At 47.7% G+C, this 23,540-nt stretch overlaps 1 protein-coding gene across 1 annotated transcript in view; it reads right to left on the bottom strand.

Moving 5' to 3' along the window:
* The window catches only part of ALK (ALK receptor tyrosine kinase), a 650,534-nt gene that overhangs the window by 56,405 nt on the left and 570,589 nt on the right, over positions 1 to 23,540 (bottom strand). The window contains exons 10-11 of the mRNA XM_073214828.1: positions 11,571 to 11,665; positions 11,271 to 11,399 (exon numbers count right to left, since the gene is read on the bottom strand). Of these exons, the coding sequence (XP_073070929.1) occupies positions 11,271 to 11,399; positions 11,571 to 11,665 (224 nt within the window). The remainder of the gene's footprint in view (positions 1 to 11,270; positions 11,400 to 11,570; positions 11,666 to 23,540) is intronic.

The raw sequence follows: 23,540 nt of genomic DNA, 5'->3' as shown, positions 1-23,540 counted from the left end.
TTCTGAGTGAACAGGGCTAGGAATCTTTAGACCTTCAATTTCAGTGTATTTAATTATAGTACATTTATGTTGCATCTTATCCTCCATCAACTTTAGCTCCTTAAAAACCATGTTAGGTCAGTAGATGGAAAGGGGGGAGAATTACTTTCATCTCTTAAGATAGGCAATCAAGTAGAAAAGTTAAGCAATTGGCCTGTGATTACAGAGCAAACCCGAGGCTATGTGAGGAAGGACATGCCACAATTTTTCTTTTTTGCAACACAGTTTTCAGTTTGTGTATTTTCCCTATTGTTCTAGTTTGCTTCTCAGACTGAATTTGCATGAATGAATGTGTATGTATGTGAATACATACACATTCATTCATGCAAAGCTTTCTGGTCATTTCTGTCTTATTCTTTTTGATAGTAAGTCAGGAGCCCTGTGTTTTGTGCTAGAGATACTCCAATACATGACGTTTTTTTACATCTTTGTCTCCTTTGCCCTCCTCACACAGTTCCTCTAGACAGGCAGGATGTCTGAAAGATGCTGAGGTCTCCCAGGGAACAAAGACAATAGGCCCACGTTCCTCTCTGCTGGGAGGCAGACATCCCTTCATGGAGAGGAACCTCTGAGCAAGCCAGCTCCCAATCAAGAGGGCAGCCAGTCAGGGCTGTTGAGATAAAAGCTGCTTTCAGGACTGAATTATCCTAAACAGCTCTGACACCAGGCAATCTGAGGTAGTTTAAAATGGCTTCTGTGATGGTTGCTGTGTTGTGTTTTCAGCCACCCCCTGCTCCCTGAGGGAAAGTCAGTAACACATGAGAGAAGAGAAAGGTCACAGGAAAAACACTATCCTGCAAGCAGAGCTATAAAAATTAAGTTAAGGGAGGCCTTGGGGCTAATTTAGTTATTCCCAAATTGGCTTTAGGCCAGAGTTGTGTTAATAAAGTATATGATACTGAGATGGGTGCTGTAGACTCACCATCTGTGGGTTACACATAATGGATTTGGTTTTGAGGCCTAAGTGGGAAGTGATGGTGGTTCAAAAACCAGCCCTGCCATGTGCAGCCTGAAGAGTCATTGACTTCTGCCCTCATCTGTTCTTTTCTGTAGACTGGGGAGGAAAAACGTTGGGTTATGTGAGTAGGATTTGCTGCCTCCTGTTGTAAGGTCCACTGCCTCCTGAGAGAGGCAATAGTGTGGGAGGCCAGAAGCCCTCACTGCTTCATTCTTAGGAGTTTTTGCTTACTCTTTGGCTCTCATGAAGACTGAAATCCCTGCAAGGCCCTTGTGACTGTAATGTCTCTGACAGACGGGCAGATGGGCATGCAGGCAGCCCAGTGGGCCACGTGATCTGGACCTAGAAAGAACAACTGTTCCGATTCCTGGGTCTGGGTCTTGGACACAAGGACACATGAGAAGGCAGAAAGGAAAGTATACAGAGGAAAGCAGGGCCAAATGGTGGGCCAGAAAAAGAAGGCAAAGTAAGATAAGTGGGCTAGAAAAGAGAAAAGACGTTTTTCTCTTATTCCTGCCTGCAATGCAGTCACAGTGGCTGGAGATGCAGCAGCCATGAGGCAAAAAGCCATTAACAGACTGAATGGACTAGTCAGGAGGACCTAAGCCATGAAGCTGGTTGAAGGAACAGAAATAGTCCTCTTTTTCAGGTAGTTATTCTGAGGCCCAGTGACTTTTTCTGCTTTTCCAGTTAGGTTGGCAGATAATCCAAATTCTGCCTTGTTTTTCTTACTTGTTAATGTTCATCCAGGAATAGGATCATTTGATCTGTCACTCACTTAATTAAAAAATAATAACTAAATGAAAAAATGTGCTGTCATGTTATTATGAAGCCACCGTCAATATTCACTATAAAAACCAAGTCAGGTTTATTCGATTCAATGACCTGGGATTTGTTTGAAATACTGTTCCTGGAGAAAGTTCTGGAGTCCTCATTATGGCTGAGATCTCAACAAACTTAAAAAGACCAAAATCCCGTTTTCAATGCACATCAATGAGTGGGTCTTTCGGGGTAATTCTCTGCCTCCATACACGTCATTTATTTCCCTCAAGTGGAATTTGAGGGCTTCACCTGCAAATTGATGGTTAGCTGGGCTGGGGGAATTGATTGAATGAGAGGACCCCAAATGGAAAATAGACCTCCCTGCTTTTTAAGATGGCTAGCTTTAAGAGGTCAGAAAATGGAATTTGCTTGAAACTTATGCAAAAAATTTTGAGGTAAAGTATACCAGAACACACATTTACATATAAACAAAAGAGGAGTGCACAGCTCATAGGATGGGTAAGTAAAGGATTATAAATAACTGAAAAATTATAGACAGCAACACATGAGTTGTTGCTCAATTGTTTCTATTATATATCTTAATAATGTTAACAACAATATCACAGCCATATATTATATTAGTATATTCTCTTGAACCTTTCAAAGCCTATTGGAAATGGTCTCATTTGCTCACTAGAATAGCCACAGCTCAGAAAGAAGGGTGGCAGGCGTTTATTATTCCTTCTTTATGAATGAAGGAAAAACTGGGGTCCAGAATGTCTAATGCTCCTGAAGTCACACAGCTAGATCCTTGGTCTCTAGGATTCTTTGCCAATCTACTTACTGTCTTGCTGTGGACTGGCACTCAGTAGGTGCTTTATGACTATTTAAGTATTTGTGGAATGTTGAACAGATAGGCTTGAGATCACTACCAGAAATTCTGCCCATCAGAATCCACAGGGATCTCCCAAAGCATACTGGTGATTTGGTTGATTTCTGGCACAGAAAAGTCACTGCAGGTAGGCTCTTAGGTGGCCCGCAATGATCTCTGCCACCTGGTAGTCACACCCTTGCATAATTCCCTCCCTTAGAGTATGGGTGAGACCTATCAGTTGCTTCCAATCAATAGAATATGGCAAAAGTGACAGGTTGTCATTTTCATGATTATGTCACATAAGATTGGAACTTCATTGTGCTAGATCTTGTTAGCCAACTTTGTTTCTCTCCACTGACACCTGTGTATGTTCACTGGTTTCTCCACGAACTGCCAATGACCATTTGAGTTTGGGAGTGACTCCTTCTCTGTTAAGCTATCAGATGAGACTCAGCCCTGCTAACACCTTGACTGCAACCTTCTGGGGAACTATGAAGCAGAGGACCCAGACGAACTGTGCCTGGTTTCCCGGCCCACAGAAACTGGTATAACAAATGTGTGTTGTTTTAAGCTACTACATTTACAGTCATTTGCTATGAAGCAATAGATAACTCTCTAGCTACCCCAGAGCCCAGCAGCAGGTACTTTCTTTGGCCTCTTTATCTTTAGTGTAAGCACCCTGCATGGCAGGCACTGGCTGGGCTGGGTTCCTCCAGGGTCCTCTCTCCCCTCCTACGCAGCCTTCAGTTCCACCCTGACTCGGTGATGGCTAAGGTGATTGCGCCTCGGGCTCCTTCTCTTGGTGGTGCAGGAGGAGCAAGGGGTGGGGGAGGCCTCTGCCCATGATCTAGAGTTAACATTTCAGCCTTTCTACTCCTAGTTCCTCTGTCAAGCTCTGGGCCCAGATGAATTAAAAACAAAAACAATAGCTCTCTGTTCGGGACCAGGACACTTTGTTGCCACAAGCAGAGAGTTGCATAGGCTCCAAGGAGATGCAGGGTTTGTTTTGCAGGAGGGACCAACAAGTCTCAGAGAAGGATGACAATTAAAAAGCGGTCTTTCCAAAAAACAAGTGTTTGATGCACTTGCATGGGTGGAGGGGCCTTTTGTGCTCTGCTAGTGTTGGAGCTAAATGATCTTAGTCAAGGCATGCTGAGACCGGAGTTCCTGCATCATTTATTGTCTCCCATGTATGTAACCTTTCACTAAAACAAATGGGGAAAAACAACATGTTTTCTCAGGCCAACCAGGAGAGAGAAAGGCAACGAGTCCTTCCTGTTGCTGAGGAGCCGCAGCGTGATGTCAAGGCATTTTGTCTGTAGCACTGCCATAATCCCAGCCTGACTCGGGGTCATGAGGCATTCTGGAGTCAGAGCTGGGTGCTGCCATACTATTTCTCCAGTGGGGCCTAAGGTGGGGCAGTCCTGAGGTAACAGCATTGATTCTTACTTTCCCAAGGACATGGGATTTCTTTTAAAAAATGATGAGTACAGTATAATTTGTAAGCACCAATCTTGATGAAGACGTTCTCACCATCCAGGGAAGGGCAAAGCAACGCAGACTGGGGGTCCTGTTCTAGTCACAGGTGTGATCAGAACTGGAAATGGGAAAAGGAACCAGAACCTCTCTTGTGCTGAGATGAGAGGGGCTTCGTATCAGGCTCTATGGACCCAGCTTTGGGTGGTGCATTTTTCAAGAGTGCTGCATTGGCTTGTTCCCAGCGCAGGCCCCATGGCACCCAGCACAGGGCTTGGCACAGAGCAGGCACACAGTGCGTGCTTGTTAAATTCAGCTCAGCTCTAGGTGACCTTTATTTTTTTTCAGGATTGGGACACAAGGTATTGTGAAAACATTGACTAGAAGGCAATGCTTTGTTTTCTGTGTTGAATGCTGAGTTGGGTCTCCTGCGTGGAATGAGAAAATTGACTGATGAGGAAGCAAGAGCTTCTCCCTTACTGTGGTCGGCATCTGGGTGGTATTTGGGACTGTTCATAACGGCGTGGGGTCAGAGCAGGAAGACTTTGGAGGGAGCCGCCGTGAGTCTGGACCATGGCTCTGCAGCTGATTGGTGGGGTAGGGTGGGGACGGGGTCACATAGCCTTTCTGATTCTGTTTCCTTAATTCTAAACTGGGGAAAAGAGCGGTGGCTCATGTAGCTCACTTTATGTCAAGCACCTCTCTAAGCTCTTGACACACATTCACTCATGCGATCCTTTAATCAAATCTATTGGATGTAAGCACTATAAGCACCGTTTTTTTCCATGTGGGGAAACAAAGGCAGAGAGAGGAGGAAGGAGTGGTTTAAAGTAAGTGGCACAGCTGGGACTTGAGCACAGGTTGTCTGTGCTCTTAAAAACCATGTCATATTGCTTGTTGACTGTGATGTGTGTCCTCACGGGACCTGGGAGATCTGTAAGGATCAAATGAAAGACACTGAATGTGCTCAGTAACTGTAGACCGGTGTACAGATGAAAGGAGACAGCCTGCCAATGTGGAACATTTACCCAGAAGCTCAGCTGCTGGTGATGGGGCCTCCTACCCAGCCTTCAGTTTCACCCTGTCACTGTCACCAGATCCCTGTGGAAGTGCTTTCCCTCCCTTGGCAACCAGGCAGTCCCTGGGCCTCAGTATTAGCCACCCCTTGGGGATGCTGACTGGCTCTCCAGCCTGCAAAGCCTCTTGCATGGGAAGAGACTTGTTAACGTCAGTAATGGGGATCATGAATCACAAATTAGTTCCACACCACCTCTCTTCCTGGAGCACAGTCGTGCCAGCTCCCAGGGAAGGGAGACGCACCCAGATGAAGAGTGACATCCTAATTTGAGGGCGCTGAACCTGCTGGTGTGAATGGGGCCTCATGAGCCTTGTTAAGCCTGGCGCTTCATGCGTCATCACTAGTTTTCTTGCTATAAATAGGTGATGATCTAAAATTAGTAAAGTGAGAAAGAACACACAGCACTTGGTTAAATAGCAGGCCAGCGGAGAAGGGAAATGTCCAGGGCCCAATCAGCCTCCAAAGATATTATCTATGGCCCCATGGCTGCCCAGCTTTTAAAGAGTAGCTGCCCCCAGATTGAATGGGTGCTGACAAAGTACTTTCCATGCACACCAATAAAGGCTGGGTTGCACAGAGGGACTCCAATTAGTGACAATTATCAGCTTTCTTAACTATGTGTGGGGCACTGAGGGCCTAGCTTGCTGTTTTGAGTATCAGTGAGATGTAGATGGGCTCCGCTTAAGCAAAACCCGGCATTAGAAACGGGGCTTCTCAGAGATGAGAGATTCCCCTAGAGACCTATTCAACAGTGGAATTCGTTGAAGATTTCTTTCTTACAACTTTGCTCTTCCAAATGTTATTGTTTGGAAATGATCATTTGGCTTAGAAAACTTAACTCTTTTTACTTGATTAAAAAACATGTTCTTCAGTCTTTTACACAAATTATGTAACTTAGGGCAAGCTACTTAACCTCTTGTGGGCCCAGTTTCCTTGCCTATAAAAAGGGGGAAAACATCATGATAGCAGTGAGTGAGATAATACATAGGCAAGAGCCCAGCACAGTTCGTGGCACACAGCAATGCTCAGAGACTGGTGGCGATCAGTGCTGTGGAAAGAGGAAGCAGCACAGTGCAAGGCCTCTGCTGTCTGAGATGAGACCTTACAAGGGCGCTGGGGGGCTCTGCCTGCCTCCTTACTGTCCCGAGGCCCAGGCTCCTCATCTGAACTGAGGTGGTCAGGCTGCTGTCCGGGGTTCTTAAACTTTGTTTCAAATCAAGCTTTGATTGAAAGTGTGCTGAAGATGCAGTTTGACCTACCAGCCCCAGGCATTCAGATTCCACAGGTCTGCAGGGCCCAGGAATCTGCATTTTTACCTATGTTTGGAGAAACCCTGGGCTAGATCTGGGTCCCCGATGGCAGACTTGCCCACTGCTGCCCTCAGGAAGTCCCACATTCTGTCACTGGGCATTTCTGGGGAAAACTGCTAATGATGCAATGAACCCAAGAGTCCAATATGAGTTCCCGCAGAGTGAGTGGGGCTCCTGCCTGGTTGCCTGTCCTCTCAAGGTCTTGGGGCCTCCTGCCTCCAAAATGGCACACAGTAAAGAGCTGTAGCTAAAAGAGGAATCCCGCTTTCTCTCTCTCCCCAGGCTGGCACTGGGTTGTCTGTGATGTCAACAGGGGATAAGATGATGGGATTTTGGGGAATTGGATTAGAGTGCATTTACTTATCTAGGAACTGGGTGAATCCTCACTACTTGGTTGGCTGCTGCAGTGAGCTTGGCTGGGCCTGCAGGCCTGACTGCAGAGGCTCTGATGGACACAAAGACTCCAGTGAGTGAGAAGATAGGGTCTGAGCAAGGCGTGCTGGGCCCCATGAAGCCTGGCTTCCAGCAATGTCATCATCCCCTGAAGTGCTTGGAACATAATGGCTCTAGCTACAAATTCTATTAACTCTAATAGTTGTTCTGTGGTGAATGGATACTGCAGTTAGCAGAAATAGACCCGATCAATTTATATGAAACACATAAAATTTTCTCACTGAAATTGGCATCTGTTCTTGAATCATAGGAGCATGTGCTGAAATGGATAGTCTGTCATCCTTGCTTCTGGGCACATCAGCAGTGCCCTGGGTTAATTAGAGAGATGGGTCAAGGAAAGCTCTGGCTCCACTATACCATATCCCATCAGCCCTTAGAACCATGGAGCTGGGGATGGAGAGGGACCTGGAGACTGCTGCCATCCTTGACTTGTAAAGGTAGCAGTGTTCTTGCCTTCCCCTGTGTTCACATTAGCGCGTCTCACATGAGCTCCATTACCTGTGGGCTCACTGACATGCCCCAGACATCAGGTGAGGAATAGAAGGCCATAAGGAGGAGGGACCCACCCCAGGACACCCCCAGGGCAGTGCACAGGGGTTCTGACTGCTGGTGCTGTGCTGTTTTTAAGATCATACAAATTTTTAATAATCTCTCCATCCTTTGGCAAGAGACATGCACTCAAGAAATGGTCAGCCAACCATCTCAGAAGCAAGACTGTGGTTTGATACCAGGGCTCCAGGAGTTACAGACACTTGTGGGTTGGGCTGGTTCTCACATAACCTGAGCTCGTTCCCTCCCATCTCCCTACACACCCTGTGGGCTCAGGGAGCTGAGGCAGGGTCACTGGGCCCTGGGGGTCCTGCCTGTCATTTCCTGGGCTTTCGGGGGGTGTGGCTCTCACCCTTAATGTTCATTACTGCCTGAGGTGGGGTGACTGAGAGGTGGAGAGAGAATGTGAGAGGAGTGGAGAGCTCTGCAGCCCTGCCATTGCATCACCTGACCGCTTGATCGGTGTAATTGTAGGTGCAAAGCTGACAAATGCAATTTCCCCAGACTTAATACTTGCCCCGTTTTCTCTCTCAGTCTCTTCATCTGATTAGCTGCAGTGACTCAGGCTTCCGGGAATGCATCATGAAGCACCTGTGCAGGCTGTTCCCTGCCGGGTGCTCCAGTGTGTGAGCTTGGCCTGCAGCTGAGGCTTGAGGGGACCCCCTAGACCCAGAGCAGAGGGTGAGGCCTTCGTCAGTGGGGGGGAGGCTGGCTCGGGAGATGGGAGGTGTGTTTCAGGAAAAGTGGAAGCCTTGTGAGTGACCGTTTTCAAAAGACTCAGTGCGGCCTTTGCGGTTCTGGGAGTTGCTTTACTGCCTGCCAGGAAGAGAGCTGAAATGCCACCGGGCGCCCTTGTTCCACCCCAGCAGGAGTGGACAGCGTTGAACTTTGGGAAGAATATGATCACCTTGTCTCCTGCATCCTTAGCTGGAGGGCTGGGAGTGAATTTGTTTACTGGTCATGCAGAGGCTCTTTTCTGGGACACCCTCCCTGCTCTTCCATTTTCAGCGTTTATCTCTGATTGGACTCAGATACCTAGAAGTAGCTCAGCTGAAAGAACATGGACTTTGGGGTCACGTTCTGGCCCCACTCCCTGCCAACCAGCTGTCGGCTATTCTCCCGGGCCATGTTCATCTCAGGGGCTGTCCCTGGGCCGGAGCGAGGACCAGGTGAGCAGGGGGAACTGCCCCAGCCCGGGGCAGGTGCTCACTGGCCGCTCCTCTTCTGCCCTGTCCTGGCACCCCTTCTCCTGGGGCCCGCCCAGCTAGAAGCCCTGAGTTGGGTTCAGCCTCACCTTGCAGGCCTTGACCTGCCAGTTGGTTCACAGGCCACCCCTCCCTTGGACCAGAAGCTCCACAAGAGCAAGTATCTCCCGCGGGTGTGGCTACGCAGGCAGTGATCATTCCTGCGTGCTGTGGCCCTGACCTGGGCCTTTCTGGGAGCCCTCCTCCGCACGCATGTCTGTCGCTGCCGCTCCTGCCCTGCCTTGACCGTCTGTCTGCCTGGGTGCTTCTCCTCTAGACTGAGTCCTTGAGCTCCTGCCCCGGGCCTTGTTCCGGCCAGCATCTCTGAGCACAGAACCAGCCCCACAGGAAGTGCGTGAGAACTGTGGGTGGGTCCAGATCACAGTCGAGAGGGTGGGCCTCAGCACGGACCTGGCGTGTGGCCTGTTCTCCCTGCCTGTGGGCTGTGCCCTGACTTCAGGGGGCTTGGTGGACGCTGTCCTGTGGGCAGTGGGGAAAGGAGGCCTTGCCCCCTCCTCCCCACATCAATCCTTCTGATGAGGACAGACACACCCCACCATACACGGCCAGAGGTCTGCCGCAAGGTGAGGCAGGGAGGTGTGTTAGGCTAGGGGAGAGATGCCTGCTGCGGCTGGAGCCCAGTGGGGAAAAGGGCGTTGGGAGCTCGCCTCAGCTTCTCCCTCCCTGAGCTGCTCCCGATGAGCAGTTGTGGTCACTCCAGAAGGCAGTCAGGAGAGAGACCCACAGCTGACCCACAGCCACGTGCCCATCGCTGCTACTCTGAGGCTGGGGGTGGCCGGTAGAGGAAGCCCATGTTCCAGCCATTGTTATCTCCAGCCTCTCAGGCATGCACTTGCTTTTAATTTTGTTCAGAGGTGGTGGGGGAGCATTGCTGTTTTTGAGCCACTTCATTAGTCTGAGTGGCTATTGGGCAAGCCCTTATTGCTCAGCCTTTTAGGGACAGTGGGAGTTACATGGCAATAAACCCAGGAGTCAGGCAGGGTGGACTGCTGTTTCCTAAATGCTGGCTGTAGGGGGGCTGGCTGCTGACATCTGAGCACTGAGCTCAAGCATCAAGCGCCTACCAGTCAGTCAGTGTTTCTGGCGCCCCTGCTCATGTCATCAGTGCTGGTGGCTGCGCGGGGTGGGGCTTGCTGCCGTGTCTGCTTAGCAGGTCCTCAATCCATCACAGGGTGGCAGTGGTTGACCAAGGGCCGGGAAATGATGGAGATGAATCTTGGGGGTGGGTGGACGAAGGGGTGTGGAGAGATGAACGGAAGGCTGCCTCCATCACGTTAGGCATTTTCATGAACCACAAGCAGTGTGGGGGAATAGAGATCACAGTTTGGGAGCCAGATTGCTGTGTGTGTGTGAAAATGAAAAGGGTTTTTTGAGAGTTTAGTTAAAAGTGAGAGAGAGGAAAGGGGAGAAGTGATGGGAAAAGCTTTTCCCATTTTTTTTCTCTTTCCCCTGCTTTGGCAGCTGGATTAGGCCAGGCAGGATTTGGGAAGCGATGAGACCTAGTCCTGAGGCAGCTTTTCAGGGGAGGGAAAAGAAAGGATTTCTTCAAAGGCTAACAAAGCTAACATCTACTTAATAAATTGAGAGTCAATGAATTTAGCGTGAAGGTATATGCTTCATTTTTCCAACTTTGCACTAAACAAGGACTTCGTGTTATAAGTAGAAATTAGAGATTTATCACTTTTGTACTGTTATTTTAATAAAGAATGCTCTTGTACAGGAAAAAGAGTGTGGGTGAGCTGTATAGGCCTGCTTCTTCAGATTACTCATGTTTGAAGAAGCCTTATAAACCCAGGCACCAGCCCCCATCTGGAGGAAGCCCTTGACCAGCTGGTAGGGTCCTGGTGGCCTTCAGCAGCTTCTCTGGCGCTAGGCTCACAGATTTAATAATTGGTGAGGAATATCATATCGGTTTGGAAACTGATTATGAGAAATTTCCTCCTGATGCAAACACATGGTTTAAGAAGAGAGGTAGAAAAAGCCTATGTTTGAAGCAAGAGCCTCCATGAGGAGCCGTTCGGCCTCGGGGATGCTAAGGTGAACAGCATTAGAGGGGAGCCAAGCTTTGGGAAAATGTGTTGAATTGGAAGCTTTGGGGGCTTTACCTGTGATGGGCTGGACAGCCTTGTGCAATAGACAACCTTGTTCTTGGCTTTGGTCCAACCCTCTTTCTGAGAACTCTGACAGAGGTCTGCTTTGCTCAGTCAGTGACGAGTGGTTTCAAGGCACTGAGCTGAGACAAGGAGACCAGCTCGCTTCTCTGTACCGGGGTCTGGGTATTCCTCAGGCATGGAGAACAGCAGCTCCTTTGCCCAACTTCCAGAAGCTACTTTTGCTCAGACAAGCCAGGGTGTAGATGATGTCTCCTCTTAAAGGTTGACTATTTTATTCTTTAATAATAAAATTTAAAAAATGCAGCTCTCCACCCCAATCACAGCACATACCTTTCTCCCATCCTTTGTGACAAAAATTTACTTTGCTGAAATTTGTTAAGTTGAATCCTTACCTGTAGGGTCAAAGATCGGGGTCTCTCTTGGTGTATTTTCCCAGGGCTTCAGCTCCTTGTTTGAGTTTCTCTCAAACAGATTTCTTGACTTGGGTGCTGTATTCTGTGGCATCTTGTCCTCCCCACTGACTAGAATAGAGAAGATGCCATGGGCTGAGTTAAATGAGGCTCAGTTTAAGGGAGAGAGGTGCGTATGCCCAGGGGAGGGTGGGAGAGACAACAGGGCTTGGATTAAGGAGGGATAGTGAGGCACAGAGCAGTCTGGGCTGGGGACAGGTGCCAAGGACAGGGTGGACTCACTGGTGAGGTAGCAGTCCAGGCTGATGGAGATGTTGTCAAAAGCCACAATGGCCCTGGATCCTTGTCCCCACCATGCGACAATCTGCAGCCAGAACCTGTATGTGTTTTAAGAGGAATGTGTGTAAGGAACAGCCTGGGTTGGTCATGTCTTAGGATTCAGCACCCAGCAGTGTGTACTTCTGCCTGCCTCATGACTGTCATTTTATCAGCCTTCCCTAATTTCAGAGCACTGGCCAGTAGGGAGCAGTCAAAGTCTCCCCTGACTTCTCCAGCACAGGACTTCCCCCTCTGAAGGATTGTTCCGTATGGTGGTCCACTTTGGAGTTTGGGGCTTGTGTCCAGGGCTCCCTCAAACTCTGAGGAGAGCTCTTTCAGTTTCTGGGCATGCAGGGTGGGCGGAAATGAGCAGACTTGCTGACCAGCTGGTGCTCCCCAGTGGAGTTGCAGTCATTATTAAAATACTGAAATGCTTGAGTAGTAACTGATAGGAGCAGCTGGCCCCTGAGCAGCCCCTGCTTGTTGCCTCAGGCAGCTGAGCTCCTTCCCTGCTGTCCCCTGGTTTTCCCCATTTTCTAGCAGCCAGAAGGTTAACCCCTCACACAGTGGAGGTTTCAAGGGTCTGGGGTCTTGTCCCACATCAGTTCCTTGGCATTGGTCTGTGAAATGCCTGACTGGTTGTCAAACACTAAATGATTTGACCCTGACCCCTGGGGGTATTTGTAACCAACACAGAGTGGGCTGTAGTGTTGAGAGATTATTGCTTTCTACCTCCTTCACCGCCTTGGATGATCAGGTCCTTGCACTGTGGCCAGGAAGGCTTTAAAGCTGGATAAACAGAAAACACTTTGGGTTCGCTTGCTCCCTGGGAAGTCATCCCCCTGAATGGCTGTTAGTCAACCAGCCTTTCCTGCTGTAAAGTGAGTTTCCCAAGAACTTTAAAAACCCTTCCCACCTCTCAGAAAGTCAATCCAGAATGTCCTACAGAAGAGTGCATGGTCTCTGATATGGATGTTAAAATACCCTTAAGACAGGGAATCCACGCCCATCAACTGAAGACTGGATAAGCTGCATGTGGGATGTTCATACAGCTGAATACTACTTCCCAGTAAGCAAGAAAGGACCAGGAGACAGGTTCTGATATGGATGGACCTCACAAACATTGTGCTAAGAAGCCAGACAACAAGGTAAAGACCTCATGATTTCATTCATCTAAGTGATCCCATTTTAACAAAATGTCTAAAATAGGTAAATCTGTAGAGATAGAAAGCAGATCAGTGGCTGCCTGGAGCTGGGAGTGGGAACAGAATTGACTGTAAACCAGCATCAGGGCTCTTTCTAGGTGGGATGGAGATACTCGACAGTTGGATGTGGTGCTCGCACAATTCTACAAATTGGCTAGAAGTCATTGGCATGTACCCCTAGAGCAGGTGAACTTCATAGTATTTCAGTTATAGCTCGACAAAATTGTTAGGAAAAAGGAGGGGGAGAGAAACGACAGTGTCGGCAGCATGGGGTAGCAAGAGCAGAAAACGGGAGTGTCGGCAGGAGTGGAGACTGGCAGTGTAGGGGGGGCCGGACAGAGAGTGCGCAGGAGGACAGGGAGCAGAAGGCGAGTGGAGGCAGGATGGAAAGAAACATGCAGGGAAAAGGAGAGCCATCCACGTTTGCAGTGAGGGCAGCAAAGCTTTATGCAGTCAGTGCGTGAACTGCCACTGGGCTGGAAGTGCCTGCCATGCCCAGGAGCGGATGACCTCTCGTCAACAGGTAGAAGGGTTAGAGGCTGACTTGGTTATTCCTGGCTTGAGAACAATGACGACATCCTGTGGGGGAAAGACTTGAAATCAAAAGCAAACTTTTATCTAAACAGTACATTTGTGATCGATTATTCAGAACTATTCAGTAAATCTGTCAATGCTTTCACCAATCTTGTGAAATCTGGTCATTCACAATTAACCCTTCCTGGAAGGTCACAACTACAGGGCCCACCACAGATGCCCTTCAGGCCACATTACCCATGATGGGGTCCACGTGCCCCTTGTAGGACAGACCAGCATGGAGGGCTGGTGGTTGGGTGGGTGCAGAAAGAGGAGTGCCCAGTGGGGGACCCCAAACCCTGCCCTGGGACTCTGGGCACACAGGATGAGCACCACAAGAACCCCCACCCCATGACTTGTCCAGCCAGCTCTTGGCACTTAGGCAGAGGCCTCTGAGTGGCATCTTTCTTTATGACTTTGGTGACCATCGTGACCTTGATTATGACCCATGGAACCAATTTTCAGTTCACACACATCTATGGAGCACTGGGCCCTATTTTAGGCCTATGGGGGATGCTGCATCTCAGTTGCTTACTATCTGGTGGAGAGAGGAAGGGTGTGCATCAGGGTAGAATAAGGCAGAAGGAGGGGAATGCACAGGGGTGGTATAGATAACATGCTGAGTTCAGAGACCAGCGTTCCACCAGGCTGGAGAGATGGGAGCACCTCACAGAGGAGGTGGTGTTTCAGCTGCCTTTGGAGGAAGGAGAGCACTCAAGATGTGGATGTGGGCATGGGCAGCAGTGAGGAGAGGGGGTGAGAGACAAGCAGAGCAGAACAGGGCCCCTCTGGCTCCGGTGGGAGGTGTTAGAGGGAGGTAACAATGGTGGGGGGCACTGGTGTTGCACACACCAGCATCGGGTTTCTCCACGAGCCTTGGCACAATCACAGCCATGGTTTCCCCAGATCCCACAGGGTTTGGGGGGGCATGGTCCATAAATGAGTTCCCAGTTTGAGCTGGTGTAACATCGAGCACAGCCAGGGCTGGATTCTCAGCTGGCAAACGGGCCCTCATGCTGCTGTCTTACAGCAGGGCCAGGGGTAGGAAGATGTTGCTCATAGGTAGCAAGAGAACAGGCACTTAGAGCTACCTGGAGAAGGTCACTAGAAAAAATCATGTTCCTGGGCAAAGAGCAGCAGGTAAGGGCCCACGGTGCACCTTTCCGATTATCCACTTTGGGTCACCATCCTCTACCCTGTCACCCACAGGCCCAGGGGCCAGGCCAGCACTGATTTCATGCTGAGCTGCATCAGGTGTGTGCCTTCCTGGAGGGCCTGCAGTGCCCAGGTGAGTAAATTACATGTGTGCACCTACTGAGCATGGGGATGAAGGAGAAAATCCTTGTTGTCCCCTAAATAGGCCCTTCCAGGGAAGTTGCTCATTTCCCCTCCCTCTCCTCTCTGCTGTTCTGCCCTTTCTCTGCCTTCCTTCTTTATTACTGAGAGATTAGAACTACAAAGTTCTTAACCAGCTACAAGGCCTCTTAGCGTGGATGGCATGATGCAAGCTGGGGCTGGATGGTTTCTAAATAGAAGAGTTTCTAAAGTGCTCTCCAAGGCAACGACAGTGGCAGCTGCTGCTTAAAAGAATTTGATTGACACTGGGAATTGCACATATTTTGAGTCAGGAACATTCATAACAATCAGGAAAGACTTAATCAGATGTCGAATCAGATGTAAACATGCAAAGCTGCCTCTGTCCACCCAAGAGGCAATGCTGCCAACCCTTCTCCAAGCGCTCCAGATTCCAGAGGCTGTAAGGAAGGAACAGGTGGGACAAAGGTGGGTCACGCTAGGGTGTGAGGAGGGCAGGGGTGAAAAGAGGCGGTCTGGGAATGGGGTCAGGGATGGAAGGTCATGGTGCAGGGAGGGGACAGCAGAACCAATGTTAGAGTTTCTTTTGTAGGGAGGCACTGGGCACAAGAGTAGGTGGCCATCAGGCCTCCCCTAGATTCAAGCTTCTCTGCTTTGGATGGTACCTGGTTGTGTGTCTTTACCTGAACCTTAGAGGGAGAAGAGTTTGCTCCTGGTTGTATCCACCCTTTCCCTGCTAAAGATGGGGGAGACTTCCTTAGGCCTCTCAAAGTCTTTCTGGTCCAGTCATTCTTTCCTGTTAAGGTCTCCCCACCAAAAAAAAAAGTACAGATGCCAAGTCACTCTTCAGAGTCAGCCACAGCCTCAAGTCCTGAGTTCTCGCATGTGCCAAGCATAGTGCTCTGATTGAGAGGAAGTTCTAGTACGTACCAGGCAGACTGCTCTGGGTCTGGGGCAAAGCAAAGCCCATGCCACATTACTGCCAGGATTACAAAGGGTAGGTGGTGCTAGAAAACATATGGGTTACTCTACTGCCCCTTATCCCAAAGCCTGGGCTGCGTGTGGGGGAAGGAAGCCGAGCATCCGTGGCTCGAAGAGCGTGGCCCTCCATCTCCATGGGCAGCCTGGTCACGGAGAGGGGAAGAGCCAGCTTTCTGGGGCTTCTCCAGCTCTCCCTAGCCTGTGCTATTTTAGAGCCTGGCAGCAGAGCTCCCCTTTTTCTATCCCTCAGCAGGGCAGATCTCACCCTTTGCCCCTCAGTGGTTCACACCTGCACAGCTCTTTCAGTTTCTCTAAAGAAGACACTTGATTGCATGGGCTCTTGTTGCTTTTTCTCTCTTTTCCAGTCGGTGGGGTTTGGAGATTGTTGCAAAAACAGACTTGGCTAGAGATCTTGGTTGGAGCCTGGCTTTGCATAAAGAATGCACCTTCTGACTCTTTCTTGCTCAGCTTTACAGAGAGGCCTGTTGGAAACTGGCCCAAGAGGCAGCCACTGGGGCAGTGGGCCAGGTAGAGGGGGCGGCCTTAGAATTGGGTTTCTCCCAGACTCACTGGGCAGATCTCTACGTCGGAAATGCTGATGCTGCTCACGCACAGCTCGGGAAACGCACAGTCTCATTCAGGCAACAGACTGTTAATGGGCAGTGAATATAATGCCTTATTAGCCACCCTGTCAGCCTTAGGGATTGACAAACCTAATTAAGATCACTTACTGATTTTAAGTAGCTGACAAAAAGATGTGTGTCTGAATGTGGACTGAGGGAACAGGAATGCTTTGGAGAGACAGCAGGCAGGAGTGGCTGGCCTGGGTAAAAGGGATTTATTTAACGGATGGGCACCACATCCCAGATTCCTCTGTTGACCATTTAGTGGGCTCAGAAGGAGGGTGTGTTCTGCATCCCTTTTTGCAGCTGGGGCTGGTCCGGGCTCTGGCTGCTTAGGACTGAGCTGGCAGAGATGGCTGGGAAAAACACTTTCTCCAATTTCTCACTGTGCGGTGGATGTGCTCTGCAAAAGTCCTCTAAAATGGACTGTCACAAAGCTCGGGTCTCGGTATGCATTTCTGTTAGAATAATGTCTGTGATGATATGCCTGCAGCATCCATCTTATTATCTGCACAATTGACTTCAGTTACTGGTTGAAAAGGAGGGGCCGCTGGCCAGCTGTGAGTTCCTGGGACCAGCCCTCGCTGGGATCACCATGGCCAGGGCTCGTGTGTGCCCCGACTCTAGGAGACTTTGGCTCTGGCACAGTAAGGTGGGGATGGACTGGACATTCAAGGCCAGACTCAGCAGTTGGGAGCACCCTCTCCCCACTCAGTCCCACTCTCCGAAGTAGTTTACCATCTTCTGACTTGGTTTCCCCTCTGGGCATAATGACACCAAGAGTAGTGAAGGGAAGTCAGAGCAATTCCAGGGTTGCCAAGGGCCATGGAGATCTCTCACAATGAATCTGGCTTCCCTGAGGGAGCCCTTTGCAGTGGCATAGGACAGAAAATGAATTTTTGGTAAGGCCGAGCAAGCGTGGAGAACCACTCAGCCTCTTGGACATTCTCAGTCCCAGGCCTGCAGGCATTGGCAGGCTGTGCTCACTTCTGGAAGCTGGGACTGAAGACCCAGTCCCCACATTTGCTGGCATGCCACCAACTGGAAAGGCCTGCCACAAGGACGTTCCACCAGACTGCAGGGTGGGGAGAAGCCCTCTCTAGCTAGTTCCCAGTTTGCTCTTTCATTCTCTCATTTTGGGTCACATATATTGAACTCTCCCTGGGCCAGGGTTTGAGGGGGAAAGATGAAAGATGGATCTTGCTTCCTGGGGCCCTGGAGCCTCAGAGATGTGCCTCTGTGCAAAAACACCTGCCCCATAGACTCAAATGTGTCAAGGGCCCTGAGGGAGGGGAAGTAATGCGGTTCCCCTGGGGGGCTGGGGGAGAGGGAGAGAGAGAGAGAGGGCCACAGAGCAAGCTTCCTCCTTGGGCTGATGTACCCACTGGAGTCGCTAGATCCGTTATTCCTTACTAGGCTAGATTATCACTGGGGGGCTGGCATAAGAAGAAAGCTGAAGGAGGAAGGGCAGGGACCTCTTGAAAAAGTCTTCTGATTTGCTGAGTCACACAGGGAGGCAGTAGCAGAGGCATGATAGGAACCCAGGCCTCCTCACTTCCCAGGCCACTTTTTCAACATCTCTTCCAGAACCATTCAAATTCTTTAATCTCATTCATCCTTTTATTTACTCCATACTCCTGGGGAAGTACATAATAAGCCTCTTGGAGCCACTGGGGGACCACATATGTTCTCAGGTGGATGAGGTTTCTGTTCCACCTTTCTCAGGACACAGAGGTATTTCCCACCTTGGCCTCTTCCTCTACCCTCTGTTGCTGTGATGGCTGATGGCTCAGAGGGCTGAGAGGTGGTACTCTCCAGGGTGAGAAGACCCAGGAGAAGGACAATTGCTAGTTCCCTTCTCTCTCCTGTCAAAAATATCCTCATGAGGGTGAGTTAGCAGCTTTCTCTGCTCAGTAAGGACTGAGTTTCAAAAGGCAGTGTGGAGTGAAGACTGGGATATATATGTGCTTGTCTTCAGTGACTTGGACAAGTCAGGGAAACTTGTTAGGTGCCATGTTAGTTTTTAAAAATCAATGTAATGTGGGTATTTTCACAGCAGAAGCCTTTCTTTAGCATGAGAGATTCTAGTTCATTGTTTTTGTTTCATATTATATTTTTTATAGGAATCTGAGCTTCCTCAGGCAGTAACTCTAAGTTCCATTTATTCCCCTCTGCCTTTGAGCAAGATGATTTGAGCACCTACTATTAGTCAGGCACTGTGTCCATAGCTGAGAGTAGAGGGGTAAATAAAGCATGGACTTGACCTTGAGGAACTGGACTGTTTTGTAATTCATATTATTTGCTGATTAGGAGGTTTCTGAAGTCCCTTTTAATTCTGTCCCCATAAAGCTAGAATGTACAGCCTGGGAAAACATTGAGTATGGACAGTGAGAGATAAGTCAAGAAAGGCTTTGGAAAACTGAGCACCTAGGAGAATGGTAGAGATGTGGACAGAAGAATCACACTGGAGTGGGGTATGGTGGAGGGGGCCATGTGGAAGGTGTGGGTGGGATGCCGTGAGGTAGCTGTAAACCCAAGTATGGGATGAAGGTGAAATAAAGACTATGTGTCATTTGCATGGAGGTGAAGGTGGAAGCAGTGAACATCAATGAGATTCTGGAGAAAAGCATATCTAGAATTGGATTCTGCTTTGCTTTGAACATCAGCAGCCTAGTTTTCCCCTAAATTCCAGACTTCATGCTTGGGTAGAGAAGGGCTGAGAAAAGGGCTAGATTTTCAGAGGCATTAAAAGTTATGAAAAACATACATCTGTTGAATTGTAAACTGTGCTGTGGATATTACCAAGAAAATCTTGAGCAGATCTAAACATCCTGTTATTTTGAAAGGGTTCACTTATTGCCATTTTGAGCATCTACTTCTTCAACCAGGCTCACAGTCCGGATCCGTCTCACTGCTTTGCACTCTTGATTGTGGAAATTTAGCAGTGAAAAGCAACAACTTGTCCCAAACTTCACAGTAAATCAGTGTTAAAAAGAGGATTTAAAGCTCAGAATTGCTAATCTATTCCTTGCTCCAATGATCTGGGATATTTTCTGAGAGAGAAACAGGGCCAGATCCTTCCAGAGTTATGAATGTTAGATTTGTATATATCAATGCCTGGTTGCACACTGCATGGCTGAGCCACCAGCCACATCTCTCCCCCTCTTCTCAGAGGGCTGACCCAAGGCTGGATGGGCCAGTGGTGCCATTTGGCAGCAGTAGCAGAAGGGGCCTCTTTTCCTCTAGTTCCTCTTCCCCCTTTCTGAGCCTTAGTTCAAGGGCTCAGATCATTTCACCATCAGTCCCAACAAGAGCCTAAAACAGTCTCCGTGCTCTGCTTTCCCATCCTCTAGTCCATCTCTGGCTAGATGGCTCTCTATTCCCCACAGAATCTAAAATACTTGGCTTAATGTCCACATGCATTTTCTCCCCAGGGAAATTGCTCAGGATTTTCTGATATGAACTAGTTTACTACTCTTGAACCCACATAAAACATTCCTATCTTTAAGCTTCTGCTCGTCCTGATGGCCTTCTTTGGAATGTCCTTGTCCCTTTCCCACTTCTCTTATGACCTAAATTTTCCTCGAGTTCCACCTTACAATAATCCCATGTTCTTGATGACCGCCCCCCTGACACACGGAGGTCACTGTGCCTGCTGAACACTGTTGGGTCCTGCACAATACCGCGTGTATTGCTCTTTGCTTCTAAGTGCTCAGAGCTGCTCCCAGCATGCAGGCCCTGTAACCCAGCAAGAGGCAGAACATACACCCCTTTCCAACCTCTGTGCTTGATGGGGGACTTAATATATGTTTGCTGACAATGTGATAGCTAATGACACTTCTCCAGTCATTTTATTTCCTGTTTTGTGCACAAGACATCTGAATCTGACATTTAATGTCAGTGACTTCCAAATGCGGTAGAACATCAAAATCATTTACAAAATTAAAAATAGATATATTCCTGAGCCCAAGATAGGCCTACTTTGGAGATGCTGTGGGTACCATCCCAGACCACTGCAATAAAGCAAATATTGTAATAAAGGGAGTCAAATGAATTTTGGTTTCCCAGTGCACATAAAAATTATGTTTACTCTGTACTGTAGTCTATTAAGTGTGCAATGCCATTATGTCTAAAAATATGTGCATAACTTAATTAAAAAATGCTCTATTGCTAAAAAATGCTAACTATCATCTGAGCTTTCAGTGAGTTGTGACCTTTTTGCAGGTGGGTCTTGCCTCGATGTCAAGGCTACTGACTGAGCAGGGTGGTGGTTGATGAAGGTTAGGGTGGTGGTGGCAATTTCTTAAAATAAGACAACAATGCACTTTGCTGCAAAGATTGACTCTTCCTTTCATGTATGATTCATCTGTAGCATGCAATGCTGTTTGACAGCATTTTATCCACAGCAGAACTTCTTTAAAATCAGAGTCAATCCTCTCAAGCCCTGTCACCACTTTGTGTAAAATTCGGAATCCTTTGTTGTTATATCAACAATCTTCACAGCATCTTCACCAGTAGATTCCATCTCAAGAAACCACTCTTTGCTTGGCCATAAGAGGCAACCTCCTCATCTGCTAAGATTTTATCATGAGATGCAGCAAGTCAGGTGCATCCTCAGGCTCCACTTCTAATTGTAGTTCTCTTGCTATTTTCACCACATCCACAGTTACCTCCTCCACTGAAGTCTTGAACTCTTCATCCATGAGGGTTAGAATCAACTTTTTCCAAACTCCTGGTATGTTTATATTTTGACCTCTTCCCATGAATCATGAATGTTCTTAATGGCATCTAGAATGGTGAATTCTTTCACAAGGTTTTCAGCTTACTTTGTCCAGATCCATCAGAGGAATCACTATCCCTGGCAGGTATAGCCTTATGAAATGTATTCTTAAAAAATCAGGCTTGGAAGTCAAAATGACTCCAGGCCACAGAGGACAGAATGAATGTTGTTAGCAGGCATGAAAATAAAATTAATCTCATTGTGCATCTCCATCAGTGTTCTTAGTCGGCCAGGTGCATTGTCAGTGAGCAGTAATATTTTGAAAGGAACCTTCTTTTCTGAGTAGTAGGCCTCAACACTGGGCTTAAAGTATTCAGTAAACTATGTCATAAACAGACGTACTGTCATCCTAGCTTTATTGCTCCATTTCTGAAGCACAGGCTGAGTAGATTGAGCATAACTCTTAAGGGTCCTTGGGATTTTTGGAATGGTAAATGAGCATTGGCTTCAACTTGAAGTCACCAGCTGCATTAGCCCCTAACAAGAGAGTCAGTCTGTCCTTCGAAGCTTTGAAGCCAGACATTGACTTCTCTCTGTCAAAGTCTTAGATGGTATCTTCTTCTAAAAGAAGGCTGTTTAGTCTACACTGAAAATCTTTGTTTAGTGTAACCACCTTGATGAATTATCTTAGTCAGATCTTCTGGGTAACTTCCTGCAACTCTATATCGACACTTGCAGCTTCACCTTGCATTTTTATGATATGGAGAGGGCTTCTTTCCTTAAACCTCATGATCCTTCCTTAAACCTCTGCAGCTTCCTTGCCTCTCTCAGCCTTATAGAATTGAAGATTTAGGGCCTTGCTCTGGATTAGGCTTTGGCTTAAGGGAATGTTGTGGCTGGTTTGATCTTCTATTCAGACTATTAAAACTTTCTCCATATCAGCAATAAGACTGTTCATTTCTAATCACTTGTGTGCTCACTAGGTAGCACTTTTAATTTCTTTCAAGAACTTTTCTTTGCATCCACAGCTTGGCTGTTTGGCACAAGAGGCCTAGCTTCAAGCCTATCTCAGCTTTCAACACACATCTTCCTCACTAAGCTTAAAGATTTCTAGGTTTTGATTTAAAGTGAGAGATGTGTGACTCCTTCTTTCATTTGAATACTTAGAGACCACTGTAGGGCTATTAGTTGGCCTAATTTCAATATTGTTGTGACTTAGAACAGGGAGACCTGAGGAAAGGGCAAGAGACAGGGAAATGGCCAGTTGGTGGAGCGGTCAGACACATACATTTATCAACTAATTAACACGGGTGCAATTCATGGTACCCCAAAACAATTACAATAGCAACATAAAAGTCATTGATTGCATATCACCGTAACAAATATAATAATGAAAAAGTTTGAAATATTATGAGATTACCAAAATGTGATACAGAGACACAAAGTGAGCAAATGCTGTTGGAAAAATGGTGTCAATAGGCTTGCTCAGTGCAGGGTTGCCACAAAAACTTCAATTTGTAGAAAAAGCATTATCTGCAAAAGTGTAACGAGGTGAAGCCCAATAAAATGAGATATGCTTGTATGTGATTTACTGAATCAGAATATCTGTGTATGGGGCCAAGGACTCTGTATTTAAAAAAAACAAGGCTTCCATGGGATCCTAATATTTAGCCAAATTTTAGAACCATTGTTCTATTCTGTCCTGTTAGTTTTAAGCCTTTTTCAAGTACATTTTTCCTGTTTATTTATTTGTTTAGTTCATTTTTGTTTTTAGAAAGGAAAAATTCAGTGAGAGAAATTCTGGGGGTGATTTCTGCCAGAAAGTAAGGTTTTGCTACATCACAAAATTTTGGGAATGAAACTTTCATACCTTAGAATAGATCCTGGAATTGATTTAAGCTGTGAATTATGAAGGTTCTTGGAGAAGACTGATTAATGCTCAGAGTGGCTAAATAAGGAATTGGTTTTCTCAAGTGACATTCTGATAGATGCCCAGGGATAGGGGCTGTATTCCTTGGCTTTTTCCATGGTACAGCTTATTGTTTTTTCCTGCATCAAACCCATTTCCCCTTCTTTGAGGCATACAGATAGACTTCATCCCCCAGCATCCTTTGCAGTTAGTTATGGACATGTGACTAAATTCTAGCCAATGGAAAGTGAGCTTAAGTGACATTTCATAAAAATCTTCCTGTGTGAGGTCCCCCATGCTCTTTCTTTATTGGCTGTCTGAAGGCAAAGGATTCCAAAATTGGAGCAAAGGGTAGAGCCACAGGACAGCCTGGGCCACTGAACGACCAGATGGAAGGCCACCCACCAACCAGTGCATTCATTCTGGATTTCATATATATTTCTTTTTGTATTGCTCTGAGGATGGGAAGTTTAATGTCACTTTGGGTAGTGATACCCCAACTAATATATCATGTAGCACTAGCCTAGCTACTCTGGTGAGTTCAGTGTTCCTGACATGGTTGGGTTGATGACTAAGTCACTCCTGGGGTGGGCTGATGGGTAAAGGCAG

This window comes from Manis javanica, chromosome 1, assembly GCF_040802235.1.
Source record: "Manis javanica isolate MJ-LG chromosome 1, MJ_LKY, whole genome shotgun sequence".
Classification (NCBI taxonomy): domain Eukaryota; kingdom Metazoa; phylum Chordata; class Mammalia; order Pholidota; family Manidae; genus Manis; species Manis javanica.
Note: the sequence above shows the minus strand (reverse complement) of the source record. Positions and strands in the feature narration are given on the sequence as shown.